The 23,334-nt window shown below is 42.6% G+C and overlaps 1 protein-coding gene and 1 long non-coding RNA gene across 7 annotated transcripts in view; one reads left to right on the top strand and one right to left on the bottom strand.

Moving 5' to 3' along the window:
• The first annotated feature begins 52 nt into the window (after nt 1-52).
• ZNF354B (zinc finger protein 354B) lies at nt 53-17,999 on the top strand. Of its 3 annotated transcripts, none has more exons than XM_077911170.1 (5): nt 53-192; nt 1,242-1,327; nt 5,405-5,531; nt 6,279-6,374; nt 15,866-17,999. In XM_077911170.1, exons 2-5 carry the CDS (start codon nt 1,295-1,297, stop codon nt 17,443-17,445), a joined length of 1,836 nt encoding a protein of 611 aa, XP_077767296.1. In that variant the 5' UTR covers nt 53-192; nt 1,242-1,294; the 3' UTR covers nt 17,446-17,999. The 3 variants fall into 3 exon arrangements, with proteins under 3 accessions (XP_077767296.1, XP_077767297.1, XP_077767295.1); XM_077911171.1 differs by lacking the exon at nt 53-192 and adding an exon at nt 393-805; XM_077911169.1 differs by lacking the exon at nt 53-192 and having other exon boundaries at nt 393-1,327.
• LOC144321880 (uncharacterized) overlaps nt 3,100-23,334 on the bottom strand; it is a 67,344-nt gene continuing 47,109 nt past the window's right edge. For 3 of the 4 annotated variants that reach the window (XR_013387382.1, XR_013387385.1, XR_013387383.1), the window contains one exon: nt 3,101-5,546. This is a non-coding gene — a long non-coding RNA (uncharacterized LOC144321880). Of the gene's footprint in view, nt 5,547-23,334 lie in introns of all 4 variants that reach the window. The other variant, XR_013387384.1, reaches the window with a different exon arrangement.

The raw sequence follows: 23,334 nt of genomic DNA, 5'->3' as shown, positions 1-23,334 counted from the left end.
CCGCTGCCCGCCTCTCTGGACACCCGGCTTCTGCGGACGGCGAGCGGCTCCGAGCTTGAGATCCGCTCAGGCATCGCCCGGGCGGGGGCAGTCCCGGCGCCAGGCTGCTGTCCGCCGGCGCAGTGTCGGCGCCTCCGGCTGCGGAGCACGGCCGAGGAGGCGCAGCCCCCGGAACCCCGAGACCTGGGCGAGGTGAGCGGCGGCGTGTGGGCGGAATGCCGGACGGAGGGCGGCCCGGGGCCTCGGGAGGATGCGGCGCCGGGGCGCGGGGCACAGGCCCGAGAACCGCGCGCGGGGCCTTTGTGGGCGCGGGCGGACCGAGGGCCGGGCTCCGCCGACGTGCCCGCCTGCCCCGCTCCGGCCGCCCGCGGACGCGCCCCTGACCGCGGCAGGTCGCGCGCTTGTCCCCACGGGCCCAGGCCGGCCACCCTCCTGCCCCCTGCGGGCCCGAGCCCGGGGCGCTCCCTGCCGGCCCGGCCGGCGCTGGGATTTGCTACCGGCTGTCAGTGAACGGGAGGGACCGCGTTTCCGCCCCTCCTCGGCGCCCCTCCTCGGGCCGTCCTGCCGGGCTGCAGGCACCGAGACGTGCTTTCTCCCAGAAGTGAGTCGCCGCCTCCCCCGCCCTCCCCGCCCTCCCCGGCCTGCCCCCGCGGCAGAGCTGAACTGGAACGCACGTTTTCGGGCTCAGTGCCCGCCCCTGCGGACGGCGGCCCTCTGGCCGGCGCGGGGAAACTGCTGTCATCCCTTCCCGAAGCACTTCTTTCTGAAAACCTGGAAGGAGGTTCCTGGACAGGAGGAGGAGCAGGTGGGTGGGGACCGCTTGAGCTGGAGAAGAGTTGTCCGCTGCAGGCGGTGAGGTTAGAGCAGGTGCTCTGGGGGCGCAGGTGCGGATCCCGTGCGCCGGGGCCAGCGGCTCCCACTCTGCCCTCAGTTTCCTGATCTGTGAAGTGGGCGCGCTGACAAGTGCGGCGGGTGGGGGAGGTTCAGGGAGCTGCCGCTGCCGCTGCCGCAGCTGGAGTCCCAGGTTCTGTTTCTCCGAGCCACGGGGGCAAGAGTTGGGGCCGGGACCATGGAGGGCCGCCCCTTGCCTCTGGGCTTGTCTGCCCCCAGCTCCGTCTGGCTTCCCGCTCTGAGGGCACGAGGCCTCATTCTCGGGTGGTGTCAGGATTTCAGAGCCGGTGATTCCCGGAGTGGAAAGCAGAAGGGGCTTCTCCCTCCTGGCTCCCTTTTTCCTCTTTCAGATCTGCCTCCTGGAGACTCCACCCACCCTTGGGGAAGAGCCCAGAAAGAAGATATGGCTATTGGACAGAGAGAAGCAAGGTCTCGAGTGAGTTCATTGCCATCTCAGGTCTTAGAGATGATAGATAGATAGATAGATAGATAGATAGATAGATAGATAGATAGATAGACAGATTGACTTAGTTGCTTGCTTAACCACCCCAAACTGAAGTTCTCTACTCAGTACAGCTTTCTGCAGGATTGTTGCGCAAGGCCCTTTCCCTTGGCAGAGCTGGTCCACCTGGTGGATGGTGGATTCTGTAGGGAATGCTTACCTCTTTCCCCACCAATCCATGTCTAGTATTTCTCCTTTCATTTCCTAACAGAGGCACAAAAATGCACACCTGGCAGCAGCTTTCTGGCCCTGCTTCCTTGGCTCACCCTGGTCTCCCTCCTACCCTTGGCTGTTCTTTAGGTTACCTTCCCTAGGCTTCAACAATCCATCGTTGTTTGGTTTTTATCTTCCCTTTTTACGTTGCCTCTACACTCTCTTGGAAACTGTTCTTGACCTGTCATGTTCATCCTTATGTTGTTGGAAACGGGAGGGGCCCCGTCCCAGTGAGCCCCTGCATCAACAGGGAATAGCTGTGTTGGAGGGAACACAGTTGGAGAGATCTCCTGACTGCGGGGGCAGAGAGAAGACTCTCCAGGAAGCAGCAGGGTGGGGTTTGTGGGATATTAGTAGTGGAGAGGCAGGGTCTCCAGTGGGTAAGAAGCAGGGCTTTGAGCCAGACTGTTGGGCTTGAACCCATTTCCTCAGTGGTTGTTTGTGGGCCTTGGACAAATAGCTCCATCTCTCTATGCCCATTCCTCACCTGGACGTTGGGAATAACAAGCATGCCCTCCCTGTAGGCTGGGTGAGAGGATCAGGTGAGTGAGTGCGTGGGAAGTGTTTAATCAGGGCTGGGCACTGGCAGGCAGATGCTCCACATGTGGTTGTGGGAGCAGAATGATGTGACTAGTAATAATACCATTAGTGCTGACAGGTGGGAACTGCTGTACCGTGTCCTAGGATGTGTCCTTTCATTGCTCTTCTTCATCTGACAGTAACAGTTCCTATCATTGGGGGTCGGCCTGAGGGCTTTGCCTTTGTTCTCACTCTCGCGCCAGACAGCAGTTATCATCCCCATTTCGCACATGAGCAAACCGAGGCTCAGAGACGTCCGGTAACCTGAATTCAAACCCTGGCCTCTGGGTCCACGCTCGTTACTGCTTAGCCATTCCCCTGGTGCCCCTTTCAGAAACCGGGGCAGACCAGCCCGGTGTCCCAGAGGTCTTTACTGTGATGTTGGGTTTGGGGCTCATGGGATGTGGTGGTGGTGGATCTTCAGGCCAGGGCCTGCCAGTGCACATCTAGGCTGCTTTTTTCTGAAGCTTTCCTCTTCCATTCTAGCAGAGCCATGTTGCTCTCTTCTTGCCCAGAATCTTCTCCATCCCTGCAAGGGAGTGGATCCATGTGGCATTCTCTCTAACCTCACCTGCTCCTGGATGTCAGTACTGCATGGGCTGGTGTGTAAAACTCAGGGACGGGGCTTTGAAGACCAGAGAGTGAATATGCTGAGGGCCAGGTAAAAAGAAAATATTGTTGTGCTGCCTCTTCTGCTGATAAAGTGTGTGGCCTGGGGTCTTGACTGCCCTGGACCTTCTGGTCCTCAACTCTAAAATGAGGATTGAACTGGGAGATGGTGTATGGTGCTGTCCAGCTACAACTTTTATTTCCTTGATCAAATTATTTAATGCGTTTATCTTGTCTGCCAGTTGAATTGTAAATTCTTTTGAGGGCTAAGATTATTTCTTATACTCCCCCCATATGCCAATAAATTATACATTTATAATTTAAATTATAAATTAAAATTTCAGAGCATAAAAAATTTATAGGTAAAGAAGAACGTGAAATCAATATGTAGAGACAGTCACTGTCACCTCTTTGGGATATGTCCATTAGACTCATTTTCTGCTCACCATTGTTTTTTATTTATGTCCCCTTGTTTTTTATTTATGTATCTGTATGTACACATGTACACATTTATTTTACCATTTTAACTTTTTTAGCTTGAGAAAATATACGTGACGTAGCATTTACTACTTTAACCTTTTGGGTGTATAACTCAATGGCATTGAGTACATTCACATTGTTGTGCACCTATCACCATTACCTATCTCCATTATATAGATGGTCTCGTTTATTTCTTAACATTATGAGCTAGACATCAAGAGGCAGTTTTGCAGAGTGATTAAGAATGGAGCCTTGGATCTCCTCTGGATTGAAATTCTACTTCCACCCCTAACCAGCTGTGATATTGTGATATATAACATGAAATAATGTATATTTGGTCTTCGGGTCTTCGACCCTGTTCCTGGCACATAGGAAATTATAAGGGTTTGGAAAACTAAGTGATTAGTAGTATTTGGCTTTTGTTCTTGAAAAACTTCAGAGCGATAAAGGTGAAATGGGTGTGTTTTCTTATTCATAATGAACCATTTTGACCAAGCCAGAGTTGATAGGAATGAGGTGACTTTTGGAATGCCCCTAAGGATCTGAGCTGGTTGGAAGGGGAACCAACTTGATTCGAGTGTTGGAACTTTCAGGCCCTCCACCCCAACCCAGGGGCTTGTCTTGCTTACACAGTGGTCAGTGATTTAATCCATTGTGTCTATGCAATGAAGCCTCCAGAAAACCCCAAGAGGACAGGGTTCAAAGGGCTTTTGGGTTGGTAAATACTTGTAGTGGGGAAAGTGGTACATCCAGAGATGACATAGAAGCCCCACCTGCCTTCCCACATACCTTGCCAAATGCATCTCTTCCATCTGGCTATTCCTGAGTTACATCCTTCTATAATAAACCAGTAATCTAGTAAGGAAATGCTTCTCTACCCTGTGGCACTTTCCTGCATTTGCCACGTGAGCAAATTAATTCAACCCAAGGAGGGAGTTGTAGAAACCTCCAGTTCATAGCCGGTTGATCAGCAGCATAGGTAACAACCTGGACTTGGGATTGGCATCTGAAGTTGGGGCAGTCTTGTGGTGGGACTGAGCCCTGGGCCTGTGGGATCTGACCCTCTCTCTAGGTAGATGGCATGAGAATTAAGTCAAATTTCGGACACCTAGCTGTTGTCACATAGTTGCTTGGGTGTGGGAAATCCACGTCTGGTGTCAGAAGTAAAGTAGTATGGTAGTATTGACGGTAGACACACAGGAGGAATGAGTTTTCCTCTATGCCAGCTGTTTGATGTGGACAAATTTCTCTTTGTTTTTTCTTGTATAAAATGGGGGCATAATAGTACCTATTTTATAGGATCGTTGTGAAGATAAATATTTACAGTAACAGTTAATATAAATCTCTAGGAACAGTACTTGGTCTGCAGAAACCATTCAATAAATGATAGCTGTTTTAATTTTCCATTATTACTGTCCTCTGTCTTCAGTATGCCTTAAGTTAGTTGACCTAGCCTGCATCAGTGATTATTTGGGTTATGTTTTTTTGCGATCACTAACAGGATTATAAATACCCTTGGATGTGCATTTTGGGGGCACTGTTAATTATGATACAAATACAGTAATTGATAAGTTAACAGATATGCACATTTTAAAGCTTTAAATAGGTATTGTCAAATTGTCATCAGAAAGATTATTCTAATCTACACTCCCACCAGTGGTCTTAATTCCTCCTCATGTCTCCTTAGAGTGGTTAACTATAAGGGCCTGGTTAATACTTCATGCTGCTCAGTGTAGGTATTTGTCGCTGGCTGATGGTTCATTTAAAAAAATACCTCAAACCTTCAAAACCAGAATGACATCAGAAGCATTTCATGGGGTTGCCTGGGTGGCTCAGTCAGTTAAGTGTCTGCCTTCAGCTCAGGTCATGATCTCAGAGTCCTGGGATTGAGCCACCAGGAGGGGGGGGGGGTCCCTGCTCAGTGGGGAGTCTGCTTCTCCCTCTCCCTCTGCCTCTCACCACCGCTCCAGCTTTCTCTCTCTCTCTTTCAAATAAATCTTTAAAAACAAAGAAGCAGCAGCAGCAGCATTTCATGGCAGCCCATCCACCCCATCCCCCTACCCCCACTGCTGCCTTCTTCAGTCTGTGTGATGGGAGGGCCTGGTGAGCTGGGATGGCTTGTCATTATAGATGTCAGTGACCTTCGAGGACGTGGCTGTGCTCTTTACGCGGGATGAGTGGAGGAAGCTGGGTCCTTCTCAGAGACACGTGTACCAGGAAGTGATGCTGGAGAACTACAGTAACCTGGTCTCATTGGGTAAGGCAATTTTCCCTGTAGATGACAAAGTCAGAAGTTAGCATAAGACAGCACCTGCTTCCCTGGGTAAAAGCCATAGGTCATCAGGAACTTGTAGCTGAATTTTGCCTTAGGATTCTACACGTTATAAATTAAAAAATAAATATTTAAAACCTCTTTCCCCCTTACAGGGATCTGTCCCATCCATGGGACAGGTGACCTACCTGCATGTTGGAGACTCCCTCATAGTTCAGGCAGTGCTTTCCTGCTCTGATTTTTCGTGATTTTGTTTGCTCAGCTCACAGCAGAGGGCATCCCTCAACCATCCTCATTAACCTGCCACCAGCCCTTCCCAATTCTCTTTTCCAGCCTGACAAACATTGTAGAGTCCATCTTTGAGAGACAGTCAGATAGTGCTTTCTCATTTTAAATAGGGGACCTGGTACACAGTATCTTGGTACATAGGTACCCGTCTATAAACTTTAGTCTGAACATCTAATAACATGTGCCCTCTTCTATAGAAGGCCATCAGTACTCCAGGAATCAAAGCTGCATGTTTATTGTATTTCTCTAACATACAGCTAATTATTGCACAACCACAGGTCCTACAGTTCCCTTGCGTTTCCCTTACACACCCCCCTCATGTCATGGGGCACAGCTTGATCACCATCCCTTGAATTTTCCATTCAGATCTGTGGTGCCTCTTTGAGTCATAACAAAATGATGTCTTTTTTCTTTCTTTCTTTTTGGGGGGGGGCCTATGAGCAGGACTCCTGTTTTCCAAACCAAAAGTGATCTCCCTGTTGCAGCGAGGTGAAGATCCCTGGAAGGTGGAGAAAGAAAGTCCTGGAGGCCCCTCCCTAGGTGAGTGGGTGGGCCTGAGGTGCCCAAGAAACCGGTGTGGGCAGCAGTCTGGGTAGAAAGTGGACGGCGCAGCTTGGAGAGGTCAGTGGGGAAAGTTTCTCCAGGCCTGTCTTCAAGAGGTGGTGGAGAGGGGACGCTCAGGCCCCAGGTGCGAGCCTCCTCTGATTCTGAGGTGATCACTGCTTCCCAGATGATCTGCTCTCATTTGTTCCTGTTTTCAGAAGAGGGCTGCACATCGGGTACTCAGGCAGCAAACTGTGTTTAAGGACTGGCAGAGAATGATCCTGACTGAGGTTCAGGGTGTGCGAGAGGAGCTGAGAAAGGAAAGGGTATGGAGAGGCAGCAGGACCCGCGTCCCAGCGTGCTTTGACAGGAATGTTGTAGATGGGACCATCCCATGGAGATGAAGGCTTTTAAGCAGCAGACTGATGTTTTTGTTATTTTAGAAAAATTGGCTTCAATCTGAAACAATGTAAATGTCCTTTGATAAGGGCACGGCTGGGCTGGAGAAGCTGTGCCAGTCCCTGCCCCTGCATCGAGTGCCACAGTCAGAAAGAGAGCATGCTGGTGTGGACTGTGCTGTGGGGCAGGTGGGCAAGCCTGGGCTGAGACGGCAGCGCTGATGCGGAGGGAGAGTATGTGGCTGCTTGTGTGTGACTGTGTGGAGGTGCAGACAGAAAGGGCAGGGGACACACCTCGGCTGCTTCCAGTACTTCTGCTTGGAATGGGATCAAGAAGGGGCAGGATCAAAGAACGGTCTTTGGTTATGTGTAACCTTAACATTTCATAGAGAATATGTTCATGAAGGCCTGATGTAATTTGAATTTAATAGAACGGTCACTTTGGAAGCACTGTGGGGGATGCATGTAAAGTGAGGGATCCCTGATGTGGAACCTTCCCAGAGACACTTGCAGTAAGGTAGGCGGGATGTTTCTAGGGTGTGCAGTGGGGTCTGGAAGAGGATGGGCCCCTGTTTACGGGTGTAGGCCGAGGGCACTGGGGGGTGACTCTCACTTGAGATGGGAGTGGCATGCTCAGGTAGAGGTGCAGGTGGGCAGCTGTACGAGGTCCACGGGGACTCGAACGGAGGTCAGGGAGCTGTCAGGTGCACAGGTGGTGTCTGACCTCAAGCTGACCAGGAGAGGGCACAGAGCAGAGGACGGGATCCCAGGAAACCTCCCCATGTAGGAGGTGGGTTAGGGAAGAAGAACCTGGCTGTGCCAGAGAAGTCATCAGAGGAGACACAGGAGGGACAGTGGTCCTGGGAGTTGGGGACAGAGAGCTGAGGAGGGTGAGAGGATCCGGGTTCACACCTGCACCCACTGCTTTCCTGCTCCATAGTGAACGGTGCATGAACTTCATGCTGGGCCCTGGTGGTATGATCTTGGACAGAGGGACACAGGTCCTGCCAGCCGGGGGTCATGGTGGAGTGGGGAGACGAGTGGTCGTGCACGGAGTACATGCGGGGTGCAGCATCATCCCACAGGGGAGACACTGCGTGGCATAGCACTGCAGCAGGAGGGCCGGCATGGAGACCTGGGGATGCGGGCTGTCGTCCAGGCCCAGGAATAGACTGTGTGAGCCCAGGGAAAGGAAACCAGCCTGTGCTGCTGGGAGCCAGGGGAGAGGGGCAGGGACCCTATCCCACTGAGCCAGGGATCCCGGACGCAGGATGCTGTCTGGGTCTGAGAGGCAGGCAGGGAGCCCGAAGAGTGGGAATAGCCTGGCTAAGGCTCCTGGTTCACACCCTGCTGAGATCTGCCTGTGGGGAGCTGCTGGCATGGGAGTAGGGGCTTGTCCCAGCTGCTGTCAGGTCCAGACGCGGCATTAATGGCTGGTCATCCCATGGGCCCCACTGAGAAGCTGGGGGGTAGGTGGTCCCCAAGCACCCAGGACAGGAGAGCTTCCTTCCCACCCAACATTGAGGTTTTTGCTGTGGGAACCACCCTTGCCTGTCCATCTGTCTTTGTAACTCTAGTTTGGGAGAAAGACATGAAGCATGTGGAAGGTGGTCGAGGTTGCACAAGAGGCCACACCAGGGCACCAGCAGAGGGTCAGCAGGGGCTTCAGTCCCTTGGGGCACCTGAGTGGAGGCTGGACCAACGATGGGAGGAAGAGAGGAAGGGGTCCTTCCCTGTCCTCTGGCCCAGGGAGCCTTTGATCAATGGATGACTTTCTCTCTGAGCGAAGCAAGTGCTCTTTGGGTTTAGGGGAACGTAAAGTGTACCTGGAGTACAGTCCCAGAGGTGCTGGGGCCACTGGGTGATGGGGTTAGAGTGCCCAGTGAGCCTCCTCTCAGGTTTAGGGAGATGTTTGAGGGCGGCCATGGGTGGGCGTCTGAGGGAAGGAAGGTCATCACTCTGACCAGCAGTGGGTTTTTCTGGAAGCGATGTACCTCAGAGATGTACATTTCCTCAGAGATGGGGGTCACATGGGTCGCACTGGGAGTGCTGCACCCCTGCGGAGAGTCCCTCTGCCTGGACTAGGGGCCTCAGAACAGCTTCTTCTCCTGAGGGCAGCTCATTCCCTGTGAGCACAGAGGGAGGGGCCAGCCTGTTTTGGAAGTACTTAGGCTTCTTCCCTGGACCAGAACCCGAACCCACCGTTTGCACAGCCAGGGACAGAAAAGACTGCGCTCCCTGGGCAGGGCTGGAACCTCTAGCAGCCTCCAAATGTCCTTTGTAAAAAAAAAAAAAAATAATTCAAAACTATTCACAAATAGGAAAAACAGAGGAAAGAAAAACAAAAGGTCACCCCTGCATGTATATGTTTTGAATTGAGAGCCGGAAGGAGATGGCAGGAAGGGTGTGTGTCTCCTCAGAGTCTCTTAAGAGTACAAGTGAGGTGGCGCTTTTCTCAAAGACTTGTAACACGGTGATTAAACCAGCTTGTACACGGCGAGTTTGCTCTACACTCATATGTGGAAATATTCTTGAAATCTTGAAATAGCCTCAAGTGAAAATGTGTTTTTCTTTCACATCATTTTCTCCTCCTTTGTCATCTAAGTGCAAGAAGCCTGGTAGGGGGACTGTCCCTGTGCTGTGTGGTCAGCTGATGGGTCACCTGGGGGCTGCCCCCACCCCTGCACAGAAGGCGGTCTGTCTTTTTCTAATTAGCACAGAGGTGTTGTCCTTTGCAGCCAAGTGACCCAGCAGGTGGTGGTTTTAAGAGTGAACCTTTTAGGAGGTGCTTGGTAGGCATCTCTAGTACGTTTGGGTCAGTCTTGTCCTTGTCCTCTGCCTTCCCCCCACCCCCACCCAGACTCCTGCCTGGTCCTGCACCTCCCTCCTGCCACTAGCCTCTTTTCTGTAGCTGCCAGAATGCTTTATTAAAAGGCTAATCAGGTTGTTTCACTCCCCTTCACAAAACCTGGCTTCCTTCTTGATTTTTACATTTCAAAGAGATGGCTCCTAGGATCTGAAATAAAACATCCTTGGTGGGTACCTGGGTGGCTCATTTGGTTAAGGGGTTAATTATCTGACTATTGATCTCAGCCCAGGTCTCCACCGCAGGGCTGTGAATTCCAGTGGAGCCCAGTGTGGAGCCTACTTAAACAAACACAAAAACATCCTTGGGTTACAATGTTCACAGAGGCTTTACCAGGTGTATATACATTTCATATCAAACTATCCTTCCTACAGAGAGATATCCTTCTTTCTTTCTCTCTTTGTTTCTTTTTTTCTTTCCTCCCTTCCTTCCTCCCTCTCTCCCTTCCTTACCTCAGTATAGTTCACATACAGGGTAATATTAGTTTCAGGTGTACAATATAGTGATTTAACACTTCCAAACAGTACTTGGTGCTCATCATGGTAAGTGTATTTTAATTCCCATCAACTGTTTCTCGCATCCCCCACCCACTTCCCACTGGTAACCATTAGTTTGTTCTCTAGTTCTCTAGTCTGTTTTTTCACGTGTCTTTGTTTTTGATGGATAGCAGGTTCTGTATGTATCCATTCAATCCAGTTGGTTTATTGTGTTCTTCAAGTCCCTTATTTATTCTTTATATCTGGTGGTTCTATTCCCTATTGAATAGAGTATTATAGTCTCCAAATATTATAAGATTATTTCTGCCTTCAATTTTGTTCATTTTTGCTTCATGAGCTTTGAGGATGTGTTATTAAGTATGTAAATGTTTATAACTGTAATGCCTTCTTACTGAATGGAAACTTTTTATGAATATACATCATCCTTTGTCTCTTATAACTTGTTTTCTAAAGTTTATTTTGTCTGATACTAATATAGCCACTCCAACTATCTTTTGGTACTTCTGTTTTCATGAAGTATCTTTCCATCGTCTCACTTTCAACCTATTTGTGTCTTTGGATCTAAAGTGAATCTTATTCAAACAAAAAACAGACTCTGAAATACAGAGAACAAACTGGTGGTTACTGTGGGTGGGGAGAGGGGTGAAATAGAGAGGATCAAGAGTATACCTATTTTATGAGCAATGAGTAATGTATAGAATTGTTGACTCCTTATATTGTATACCTAAAACTAATATACATTGTATGTTAATTATACTTCAAGAAAAAGAAGAAAAGAAGTGAGTTTGCTATGGGTTATAGTTAGAAATGTTTTTTTCCCTCCATTCTGCCAATATCTGTATTTTGACTGGAGGATTAAGTTAATGTATTTATATCTGAGGTAATTACTGATAATGAGGGACTTATTTCTGCCATTTTGCTATTTCTTTTCTCTATGCCTTATGTCTTTTTGTCCCTGATTTCCTGCTTTACTGTCTCCTTTTGTGTTTAGTTGATTTTTTGTAGTGAAACATTTTAATTCCTCTCCCATTTTCTTTTATATATATTATATAAGTATTTTCTTTATGGTTACCATTGGGATTATATTTAACATCCTAAACTTATTCCACTCTGATTCGAATTTATACTACCTTAAGTACAATAATGTACACAATCTCTCCTCCATCTTTATCCCCTTTTAGTTACTGTTGTCACAAAATGCATCATTATAGGCTGTGTGCCTTAAAATACATACAGTCTAATGATTTTAAAATGCGTTTGTCTTTTAAATCATGTGGAAAATAAAAAGTGGAATTACAAGCCAAAATCACAGTAATACTGGTTTTTATATTGACCATACATTTACATCCTGACTGGAGGTCTTTATGTTGTATCACTTTGCTTTGCATCCTTTCATTTTAATTTGAAGGACTCCCTTTAACAATTCTTGCAAGGCAGGTCTAGTAGTAATAAACCCCCTCAGCGTGGGATTGTCTTAATTTCTTTGTCATTTTTGAAGAATGGTTTACCAGATAGAGAATTCCAACGATACCAACTCAATACTTTCTAGCCTCCAAAGTTCATGATGAGAAATCTGATGATCTTATTGAAGATCCCTTGTATGTGATGAGTCTTATTTCTTTCTTGCACTTTCAATATTCTCTTTTTTTGGCTTTGGGTTGTGACAGTTTGGTGATGGTGTGTCTCAGTCTCTCTCAGTTTTCCTTTTTGTTTTTTTTTTTTTTTTTTTTCAGTTTTCCTTTTTGGAGTTCATTATGCTTTATAAATTTGTAGATTCATATTTCATATCAAATTTGGGGAGTTTTCAGCCATTGTCTTCAAATGGTATCACTGCCCTTTGCCCTTTTCCTTTTCCCTTTCAGGATTTCCATATGCTATTTTGGTCCACCTTATGGTGTCCCACAGGTCTCTTAGGCTGTGTTCACTTTCTTCAATATTTTTTTGTTGTTGTTCTTCCTCAGGAATTTTAAGGGCCTGTCTTTGAGTTCATTGACTCTTCTGCCTGCTGAAATCTGATTTTTTAATCTCCTTAGTGAAATTTTTTAGTTATTGCCCTTTTCAACTCTAGAATTTCATTTTGGTTTCTTTTTGTGTTTCCTCTTTATTGATTTTTTCATTTTTTAAATCATTTTCCTGACCTTTACCCATATATTTCTTTGGCTTTCTGAGCATCTTGAAAAGTATTGTTTAAAAGTTTTGGTGGAGTATGCCCACCGTCATCTCTTCCTCATAGATGGTTTTTGTCTGCTTGTTGCTTTAAGTGAAATGTATCTTTTTTTTTTTTTTTTTTTTTGACTGCCTTGTGATTTTTTTGGTTGCAAATTAGACATTTGATTTTTATAATGTCATAACTCTGGGAATTAGATTCTCCCCCTTCCCCAGAGTGACTTCCTTCACATATATTCCCTCCTTTTAACAGGTTATTTGATAAAGCCTCTTCCAGGCCTGAATCTCTGGACCTATGACTTATTGTAGTGTCTGAACACTTTTTTTTAATGATTTTATTTATTTATTCATGAGAGACAGAGATAGAAGCATACACATAGGCAGAGGGAGAAGCAGACTCCCTGTGGGGAGCCTAATGTGAGACTCAATCCCTGAATGCCATCATGACCTGAGCTCAACCGTGGAGCCACCCAGGCATCCCATGAATACTTTCTGTCACATTAGCAAACAGCCTAGGTTTTTAGCTCCTAGAGAATCAATTGAAATATTGATCAAATTTTAGTTTTAGGGAAAAATTGGTTTTATTTCCAGCTTTATTACTATTACATATTTGAGTTTGGGCAAATCGCTTAACATCTGAGTCTAGTTTTCTCATGAAATGAAGATATTACGCTAAGTGACTGCCAAGTTTCCAGCTAGTCCTAGAGTTCTGTATTTCTAACATAACAATTTTATCATGCAGTTGCTGGGGAATATGGCCAATACTACTGAAGCTACTAATTTTATGTTGAGCTTTGAAGTCCCTAATTATTATCTTTGGAAAATATTATTTGACCTATGGTATGTTCATCAATTCAATAAAATCACTTTATAACAGGGGAAAATGGTAGTTGATTTTTTTGTTGTTGTCAGGTGTCTTTGTGCCATGAACCAGCCCGACACAATACAGTAAAGGTTTTTTTCACGTCTTTTCTGAGTCTTTATCTTTCTCTTGGCATTTATGGCAACTTTCTAAATTTCCCACATATGCAGTTACTTTTGACTGTCCTTATCCTTATACTTAAATATGTGGTTCCCCAATGTGGGAAAAACGTAAAATGTGAGTGTGAGAGGGTAGGGGGAAGACAGGTTCTGTCCCTTAAATCCCCTCGCAGCTGCTTCAGCCAGTAGGGCAACAATGGAAGGTTTCCTTTGTGTCTTTACCTCCGTGACCACAAGCAATAATCCTGTCAGGACCCATATCTACAAATAATGGAAGAACAAGTTTCCTGTTGTCACCTTGGTTCCTGTCCATCCAACAAGTGTTAGTACAGCTGCCTGCCATGGCGCTGGAGCTGGGGCATGGGTAGCTGCTACTGACTGCGATGAACTACAATTTCTCAAGCAGACTTTCCCCTAGAAGCTGCCAGCATCAGTTAGATTCTACAGTTTGAAAATCATTGAATAGCCAGATTCTGTCAGTTCCTTTGTTGTCTAGATGGGGAGACAGAACCTTGGAATTTCCTACTCTGCCATCTTCCTTAATGTCCACTTTTTCCTTAACTCATATTTATTTTATAAGTTTTGGCATTTTCTTTCTTCTTTCTCAAGTAATGCTCAAGTTAACAATTTGGATAGAAGTCTCATACTTATGGAATTATTTATCATTTGGGGAAATAATTTTGATAGTTTATTTTCCACCTAGCACTGTCTTCAGTTACCCAGAAGGCTTTGATATTTCCTATTTAAATATAAGCTTTGTCATTCTGTAAGTATTCTAATTTTCTACTTAGAAAGTATTTTTTTAAGTTAAAGTATTTTTTAAGATCTTTTCCTTTGTATATTGATATTTTTAAATTCATGTGCCAAAACCTTTTAAAATTGCTGGTCTATTATTAGATATGACCTTGAAGAGGAAAAAGATTAATCTATGCACGCTTAATACAAGGAGCAACAGGAAGTGGAAGAAGATTTAATTTATTTCCCTATTTAAAGTTTAAACATATATGTGTAGGTAGAGAGAATACTATAATGAATTCTTGTGTATCCATCACCCAATTTTGACAGTTATCACTTATCCTGTTTATTTCATTTATACCAGTGGTTCTCTGTGTGTAGGGGGGTGATTTTGTCATTTGTTAATGTTTTGAAACATTTTGGATTGTCACAGCTTGAAGAAGGATGGAAGTAGGGGAAAGGCTAGGTGCTAGTGCACAGGGCAGCCCCATGACAAAGAATTACCCATGTTCAAAATCCAGCTAAAGGTAAAAAAAATCCTGATTTCTATATAGGATTTAAAATATCTTTACATATTTTCTTTAAAATATCTTTATATTTTTACAACATTGAGTTGTTCTGTGCAAGAATTGGAGAGGCTGTTCTATTTGTTCAAGTGTACTTTAATGTCAGTCAAGACTGTTTTGAAATTTTCCTCAGATAAGTTTTCTATATTTCTTATAAATCCATCTAATTTTTTGTTAGTGTCAATGAAAGTTATTGACTTCAGCATGTTACTTTTATATCCTGCTACATCACTGATAGAGTTTTATCATTGATTTTCTAGAGTTATACAGATAGGGTATTATATCACCAGCAAATAGAGGTAGTTTTATTTCTTCATTTCCACTTTACTCATCCTTGTCACTGAACAGATTAAGGCATCTTGTATAATGATGAACAGAAGGGAAAATAATGGGCATCTTATCTTATTCATTTTCTAAAAGAGATATTTTTAAGTAATCTCTACACCTAACATGGGGCTCAAACTCAACCCCAACATCTAGAGTCACATGCTCTACCACCTGAGCCAGCCAGGCTGCCCTTGTTCTTGATCATACTGGAAATGCCTCTAGTCTTTCTTCATTAAATAGTTTACTGGTTTTAGAACTAAAATATTTTAGCATATTTTATTTTGATAAATGATAAAGCATATGTATTTTAGCATATTGAGGGAGTATCCCTCAATTCCTATTTTCTTGGAAGTTTTTACTATCAATAGTGCTGAATTTTTTTGAAGGCTTTCTCATTGTCTCTAAATATATTTCTAATTTTCCCCCCTAGGTACATACATTATAATATACTGCAGTAGGTGGTATATTAGGGTAATGGATTGTTGAAGCTGGAAGGGGTACACAGAGGAGTTAACACTGGCACTGAGTATGAAGGCCACAGAGAAACCTGGCATGTAGGAAAAGGAGGAATGACATTCAACATTAGAAATAATTACATAAATGAGAATAATGTCATGGAAATAATGTGTAAGTCTGTCATAGGCTTTGGATACCAGACTGCACTTAACTCATTCTCTTCTAATCCTGTCTCCTCATTGATTCTCCTGTTACTCATACACTCTTGCCTTCTGTAAATGAGCTTCCTTTATTCTTTCAGTCACTCTAACCCTTCTGCCCTTATCCGTTATTGTTTTATGTGTTACTTTCCTATTTTTCCCTCTTGCTAGTCTCTTCTAGCCAGAAAGCAAGCCCTTATTTAAATATCATTAATATTTATTCTTTCTACATGTTAAGTTTCAGCCCATCATGTGAATCATTAGCGGGTTTTTTTTTTTTTTTTTTTTTTTTCCAGGATGTAAGAGAAGTCCTAAAACTACAAAGTCAACTCAAACCCAAGATTCATCATTTCCGGGTCTAAAAAGAAAAAGACTCAAAAGGGATGAACTCTGGAATTTCATATCAGAAAAACCCTGCATATATGAAGATGGATTTAAAAAACAAAAAGACAAAAATGAAAGTTTACAAATAATTTCAATCACCCATACAAAAATCCTCACTGTAGAAAGAAGCCATAAAAACCCTGACTTTAGCCAAAATTTCAGCCTGAAATCAATCTTTGTTAAACAACAGAGGGTTGCTAGAGAAAAGACACCCTCAAAATATGAAATACAAAGAAACAGTTTCAAGCAGAATTCAAACTTACTTAACCAACCAAAACTCAAAACACCAGAGAAGCGGTACAAATGTAACATATGTGAAAAAGCCTTCATTCACAATTCATCCCTTCGTAAACATCAGAAAAACCACACTGGAGAAAAATTATTTAAATGTAGAGAATGTTTGAAAGCTTTCAGCCAAAGTTCAGCTCTTATTCAGCATCAAAGAACTCACACTGGAGAAAAGCCCTACATCTGTAAGGAATGTGGGAAAGCCTTCAGCCATAGTGCATCCCTTTGTAAACACCTAAGAACCCACACTGTGGAGAAATCCTATAGATGCAAAGAATGCGGCAAATCCTTCAGCAGAAGGTCTGGCCTTTTTATACATCAAAAAATCCATGCTCGAGAAAACCCCCATAAATACAATCCAGGTAGGAAGGCAGCTAGCACGTCCCTCCCTGGGTATCAGAGAATTCATCTCAGGAAGAAGTCTTATTTATGTAACGAATGTGGCAACACCTTTAAGTCTAGCTCATCCCTCCGTTACCATCAGAGGATTCACACAGGAGAGAAGCCTTTTAAGTGTAGTGAGTGTGGGAGGGCCTTTAGTCAGAGTGCCTCTCTCATCCAGCATGAGAGGATTCACACTGGAGAGAAGCCCTATCGATGTAATGAATGTGGAAAAGGTTTTACTTCCATTTCACGACTCAACAGACACCGAATAATTCATACTGGTGAGAAACTGTATAACTGTAATGAATGTGGTAAAGCCTTAAGTTCCCACTCGACACTCATCATTCATGAAAGAATTCACACGGGGGAGAAGCCGTGTAAATGTAAAGTGTGTGGGAAAGCCTTCCGACAGAGTTCAGCTCTCATTCAGCATCAGAGGATGCATACCGGAGAAAGACCCTATAAATGCAACGAGTGTGGGAAAACCTTTCGGTGTAACTCATCCCTCAGTAATCATCAGAGAATTCACACCGGAGAGAAACCATATCGATGTTTGGAATGTGGGATATCTTTTGGCCAAAGTGCTGCTCTTATTCAGCATCAAAGGATTCACACAGGAGAGAAGCCCTTTGAATGTCATACATGTGGAAAAACTTTTAGACAGAGCTCGTCACTTATTGCCCATCAGAGAATTCATACTGGAGAGAAGCCGTATGAATGTAATGCATGTGGGAAACTTTTCAGCCAGAGATCATCCCTTACTAATCATTATAAAATCCACATCGAAGAGGATTCCTTGAAAGTAGATTTGCATGTGTGAAAGCCTTAAACCAAAGCTCAGCAGAGTATAGATACTCAAGATTGATTTAATAAATGTAATGAACATGAGAAAACTTTTCTATTTAAATTTTGTCTTTGTCAAATATTAAATTCTTGATAAAAAGCTTTGTGTATAAGTATCTGGAAATTTTTCATACCTGCCAGTCACTTTTTAAAACATCCCAAGACAAGGAAATCACAATGGCAATTTGATTGCAAAGTCAGTTTGGGCCATTTGTAAGATAAAAGGGGTTTTTCTATCTATTTATGCAGCATTATACACTATATGTGATATGTAAAAATGAGAAAAATCTGGGTGTAGGAGTGCTGGGTTTCTCATTAGAAAGACACCAACTATTTAAGCCAGTAGCATCTTTATTAGAACTAACATTTTAGTAGCAAACAGAATTGATCTTAAAATATATGCATATGTAGACCAAATAATAGATTAAAAAATCTGCAAACTACCTCAGTCTCTGGAATTTGCCTTTTCCTAAATTGTCAAACTTTGTGCGTGGTTTTCATTAAAAAGAAGAAATAAAATGTGTTCTCTTACTCCTCTATTCTTTTAGTTATTTCCAAACTATATCTAACAGTCTCCCAAAATGTTTTTAAACAATTAATTTTGTTCTCATAATTACTTTTCTTTGTTGCCTTGAAGTAATTTATTATTGAACTGTACTTGCTGTGTTCTCAACAGTATGTTAATTTAAGTAGAAAAATATAAATTTTTTGGCAGTCACTTCAAGGTTAAAGTTATTAATATTTTTTTAGTTGGCTGCACAAGAAATCCTAAGAAATAATTTAAAGGACATGTCACTATGGCGAAGTCTCAGAAATCCATTTCATGAAATAAAAACATGTATTGTGGTTTTCAAATGTTAAAAAAAATTCAGACTGCAAAGGCTCTCTCCCTGTGGGTGTCTCATGAATAAATAAATAAAATCTTTTAAAAAAATAATAAAAATAATAAAATTATTTTTTAAAATATTTTATTTATTTATTCATGAGAGACACAGAGGCAGAGACACAGGCAGAGGGAGAAGCAGGTTCCATGTGGGGAGCCCAATGTGGGACTTGATCCTGGAAATCCAGGATCATGTCCTGAGCCAAACACAGAGGCTCAACCTCTGAGCCACCCAGGCGTCCCTTAAAAAATAATTTTATTTATTTATTTCTTTTTTTTTAATTTTTTATTGGTGTTCAATTTACTAACATACAGAATAACCCCCAGTGCCCGTCACCCATTCACTCCCACCCCCCGCCCTCCTCCCCTTCTACCACCCCTAGTTCGTTTCCCAGAGTTAGGAGTCTTTACGTTCTGTCTCCCTTTCTGATATTTCCCACACATTTCTTCTCCCTTCCCTTATATTCCCTTTCACTATTATTTATATTCCCCAAATGAATGAGAACATATAATGTTTGTCCTTCTCCGACTGACTTACTTCACTCAGCATAATACCCTCCAGTTCCATCCACGTTGAAGCAAATGGTGGGTATTTGTCATTTCTAATAGCTGAGTAATAAAAAATAAAAGCTGAACTTTTATATGTTTTGCACCTGTTCCTTTTTATTTTTTTAAGAAAAAAATTGCTCATGAATTAGAGTTTAAAAATTATTTAGGAAGGGGAAGAAAGCACTCATGCTATAAGAGTGATAAGCCTGAGACAGGAAAGAAATGTAAGAGTTCAACAGGTGTGTGGAGGTAGATGGAAAGGCATTCACATAAGAGAAGTTCATGAAATGACAAGAAGGCATGAGAAGGCACAATGTGCTCACTATACTGTAAACAGAATTTTTTAAACTTCATTTTTCAATTATTACTAGTACATAGAAATACAATTGGTTTTTGTATATTGACCTTCTATCCAGTATTCTTGATAAATTCACTTTTTTTTCTAATAGCTTATTTGTATATTCTTTTGGATTTTCTTCATACACAATCATCATCTGTAAACAATGGCCATCAGGTTTTTTCTTTTTTTTTTTTTTTTAGGTTTTTTCTTTTCTACTTGTAATACCTTTTAAATTTTGTTCTTACATTATAGTACCATATGGCATATGCCAGTGCAATGGTGAATACAAATAATATTCAGTATTTTATCATTTAATATGTTAGCTTTAATTTGTGGCTATGTGTTCTCACAATTAGCTTTAATTTGTGGATATCTCTAATCACAAGGACATTCCCGTATATTCCTAGTGTGCTGTGAATTTTTATCATAAATGGTAATATTATGTCATATTCATTTTCTGCTTTGGATCAAGATGATCATATTGTTTTTCTCTTCATACTTTACTAGAGAAGAACATTGACTGAATTTTTATGTTAACCAGTATCACAGTCCTGAACTAAATCTTACTTGGTCATAATACATCATCATGTGTGTATGTATGTGTGTGTACAAGATCAGGTTTCTTCCTTAATAAATACAAGCCTGAAGTGACCAAGACTGTATTCTAAGAACTCAGCACAGAGTTTTTATCATTCAAATCTGAAGAATGGATAGAGTCCTAACACTTGGAGAGGTGTCCTAGAGGAACAGAAGACTATTGGGAGAGTGAATACAGCACCTGTAGGAACCAGTGGGGAAACCAGCCTTGCTGGTATAGGAGGGCTCCTGATAGGATAAGAGAAAAAAATAATATTGGATATGAAAGCTAGAAGTAGGTTATCAGAGACCTTGAGTGCTGTCTGAGACTGTTAATAGCTGGGATAAGATCCTTTAGATATTAAATCACTGTTGATGTCTGAGGAACAAATGGTCATTTTGCAGATTATGTTGTCTGATGAGACCAAAGGATGATTTGATAATTTCTGGCTCGTGAAACTGGCTGAAAGACTGGTTCTCAGGAGTGGGGGTTGGGAGAGTCTGTGAGAAATGTTCTCAGTGAGAAGTGCAAAAAAGAACAGAGGCTGGCTTTATTCTGGATGCTTGACCATTGCCCTGTTTTTCTGCCAAATGCCACAGATGATAAAGTTCTTGAAGCTGACCACGTGATATTTTTCAAAATCAAGGTGCAATTATACTTTTGAAATTAGAAGATATAATTCAGTTAGTATTGTAGGTCAGTATGTTTCAGGTTATAAAATCAAGTGTTTCAGGAATACATTTTCTAAGAGCTATACGAAAATGTTTTTTATTTTGAGAGAAAACTTTCTGTGGGAATGCTGGACAAAGACTCAAGAGACCTGCATATTTTCCTGCCCCCATTCTGCTTCAAGTTACATAGTCTCTGGCCGTTTCAACTCTACGAATTCCACTATGTTGTTTCATCTCCTGCATTATGGTTCCTAATGGTGTAGATCAACTCAAAATTTAAAATTTTCATCCTATGCATTTTTGTGTAAACATGTTGAGATGAGCACAAAAAACTACAATGAAATCCTATTTTCATCAAATTGTTAGTAACAATATTGACATATATTGTTAAATAAAATAAATTATACATTATGAACTAAAATTTTCAACCTAAAAGTCAAATTGTTTTAAGAACATAGAATAGACAGACATAATTTTCCCTGTTTTTCTCCACTAAGTACATCTGAAAACCCTATACATTATATATAAAACAAACAGAAAAAGACTGAAAAGTGGAGAGGAGATAGGTCCAGGTAGGAACCTCAGGAATAAGAGGAATGATATGGTGATTGCAGGGTTTTTTTTTTTTTGCCTCATAGGCCCCAGACTCAGAGCTAAAGAAGCAGGAACTCAGAAACACCAATAGACAGAAATAAAATATTGCAAAGCCTCAACAAGAGCATGCTTTCTTTAATCAAAGGGCTAAGGAAGGGGTACCTCTAGGAAGATAAAAAAACAAACTCCTAGACAATAACCACTCTACTCCAACCAAACAATATAGAAAAAAAAAAAAAAAAAAAACTGGTCCTATCACTATCCACAGCAGCAAAGACTGATTGAGGAGCTTAGACTTACTGGCTTATAAGGCTGTAAAGAGGGGTCATAAAATCCTGCTGGGTGGTGTCAGAAAAGGCCAAGAGCTAGGACATGCATCCATCCTGGCTGGCAATAAACACCCCACTTTCTCAGCAATGATAGTGGAGACCATATGAAGAACCTGGACGTCCCTCACTCCCACTCAACAGTAAGAAAGCATCACCTACCCCTCCCTTGTGGGGTGGTATCCAAGGAGCCTACTGCAGAACGAAAACTTTCACTACAGCCTAGCAGTAATGAGGCCACAATCCCACTTTATGGTGTTATCTAAGGCCAGAGTAGCTACAAGGCCCTCTAACCTCTCAGCCAGAATAATATTAGTGAAGGCCTAGTAAAGAATTAGAAATCCCACCTCTACCAAAAGGAAACTTTTATCTCCCTGGGTATTTAAAGGGGGCTAAATGGGGAAGTTGGGCTTCTACCTTCCATGGCCATAATGAAGTAGCACTTCCTCTTCCTTTGCTAGGGCAGTATCAAAGCAAGCCAGGTGACAGAAGATTCAGATAAGATCCAGAGTTTCACAGCAATATTCAAAATGTCCAGAATTCAACAAAAGACTTTTTTTTTTCAACAAAAGATTTTTATCAGACCAGAAACAAGGAAGATCACTTGAATGAAAAAAAAGACAAGATGTAAACAAGTTGGTTACATATATTACAATAATCAAAGAAATATTTTATTTTTTAAAAAGATTATATTTATTCATGAGAGACACAGAGGGGCAGAGACAGGCAGAGGGAGAAGCAGGCTCCTTATGGGGAGCAGGATGTGGGACTAGATCCCATGGCCCTGAGCCATCAGGTGTCCCTCTAACAAAGATTTTAAAGCAGCCATCATTAAAATACTTCAGTGAGCAATTATGCATGCAAATATATGGAACAAAAAGCAGAGTCTTAGCTAAGAAATTTAAATTTAAAGCAAAGGAATAGAACAGAAATAAACAAAAGGAAATTTTAGAATTGACAACATAGTAAGTGAAAATTTTAAAGCTTGAGTACAGGCTCAAGAGCAGAACTGGGTGAAGAGAAAAGTATCTATGGACTTAAAGTAATATAAATTATTCAATCTTAAGGAAGGAGAGAAAATAGACTGAAAAAAAATATGAAGAGAGCCTCAAGTTCTGTGGGATTATAACAAAAGATCTAACATGTCATCTGAGTGTAGAAAGGAGAGGAGAAAGAAGATTCGCCTGCAAAGTCTTTGAAGCATTTTTAGCTGAAAATTCCCAAGTTTATCAGGAGACATAAGTCTATGCATTCAAGAAGCTGAGTTAACCCTCCAAAAGCATAAAACCAAAGAAATCTATACCAAACACATCATAGTTAAACTTCTGGAAACTAAAGTCAAAGAAAAATCTTGAAAAAGGTTAGGGAGAAAAATAACACCTCGTGTATAAAGGGAAAAAAATTGAATGAAAGTAGACTTCTCATCAGAAACCTCAGAGGTACAACAAAATAAAAGAACCCTGAACCCAGAGGAATGATGTCAGCAGGCCTTCATTCTCTGACAGAGACTCTGACTAACAAAGACACGGAACAAACTGCTTTTGAGAACTCCAGAAAGCAGTTAAGATATTGCAGTACCCCAGGTGAGTGCAAAGCCAATAAGAATGCATGGGGTGGATGGTGAAACTGGTGACATTTTATTCACCTTAGCCACTCCCCTTGCCTGGCCTAGTAAAGCACTTTCAGGAGAAAGCTCCCAACTCTCAGCTTCTACCTCGGAGGGAAAGAGGTAAGTGGACCATGCAGTCAGTGTCTTGCTTTCTGGAGGCTTGCCCAAAGGACTGGTTGTTAGTATATTCAAAAGGTATGTGCAGCCATCACCATAGGCAATTTTTTAAAAATTTCTTTTTATTGGAGTTCAATTTGCCAATATATATAGCATAACACCCAGTGCTCATCCCATCAAGTGCCCCCACTCAGTGCCCG

The sequence above is a fragment of the Canis aureus genome, chromosome 10 (genome assembly GCF_053574225.1).
Source record: "Canis aureus isolate CA01 chromosome 10, VMU_Caureus_v.1.0, whole genome shotgun sequence".
NCBI lineage: Eukaryota > Metazoa > Chordata > Mammalia > Carnivora > Canidae > Canis > Canis aureus.
Note: the sequence above shows the minus strand (reverse complement) of the source record. Positions and strands in the feature narration are given on the sequence as shown.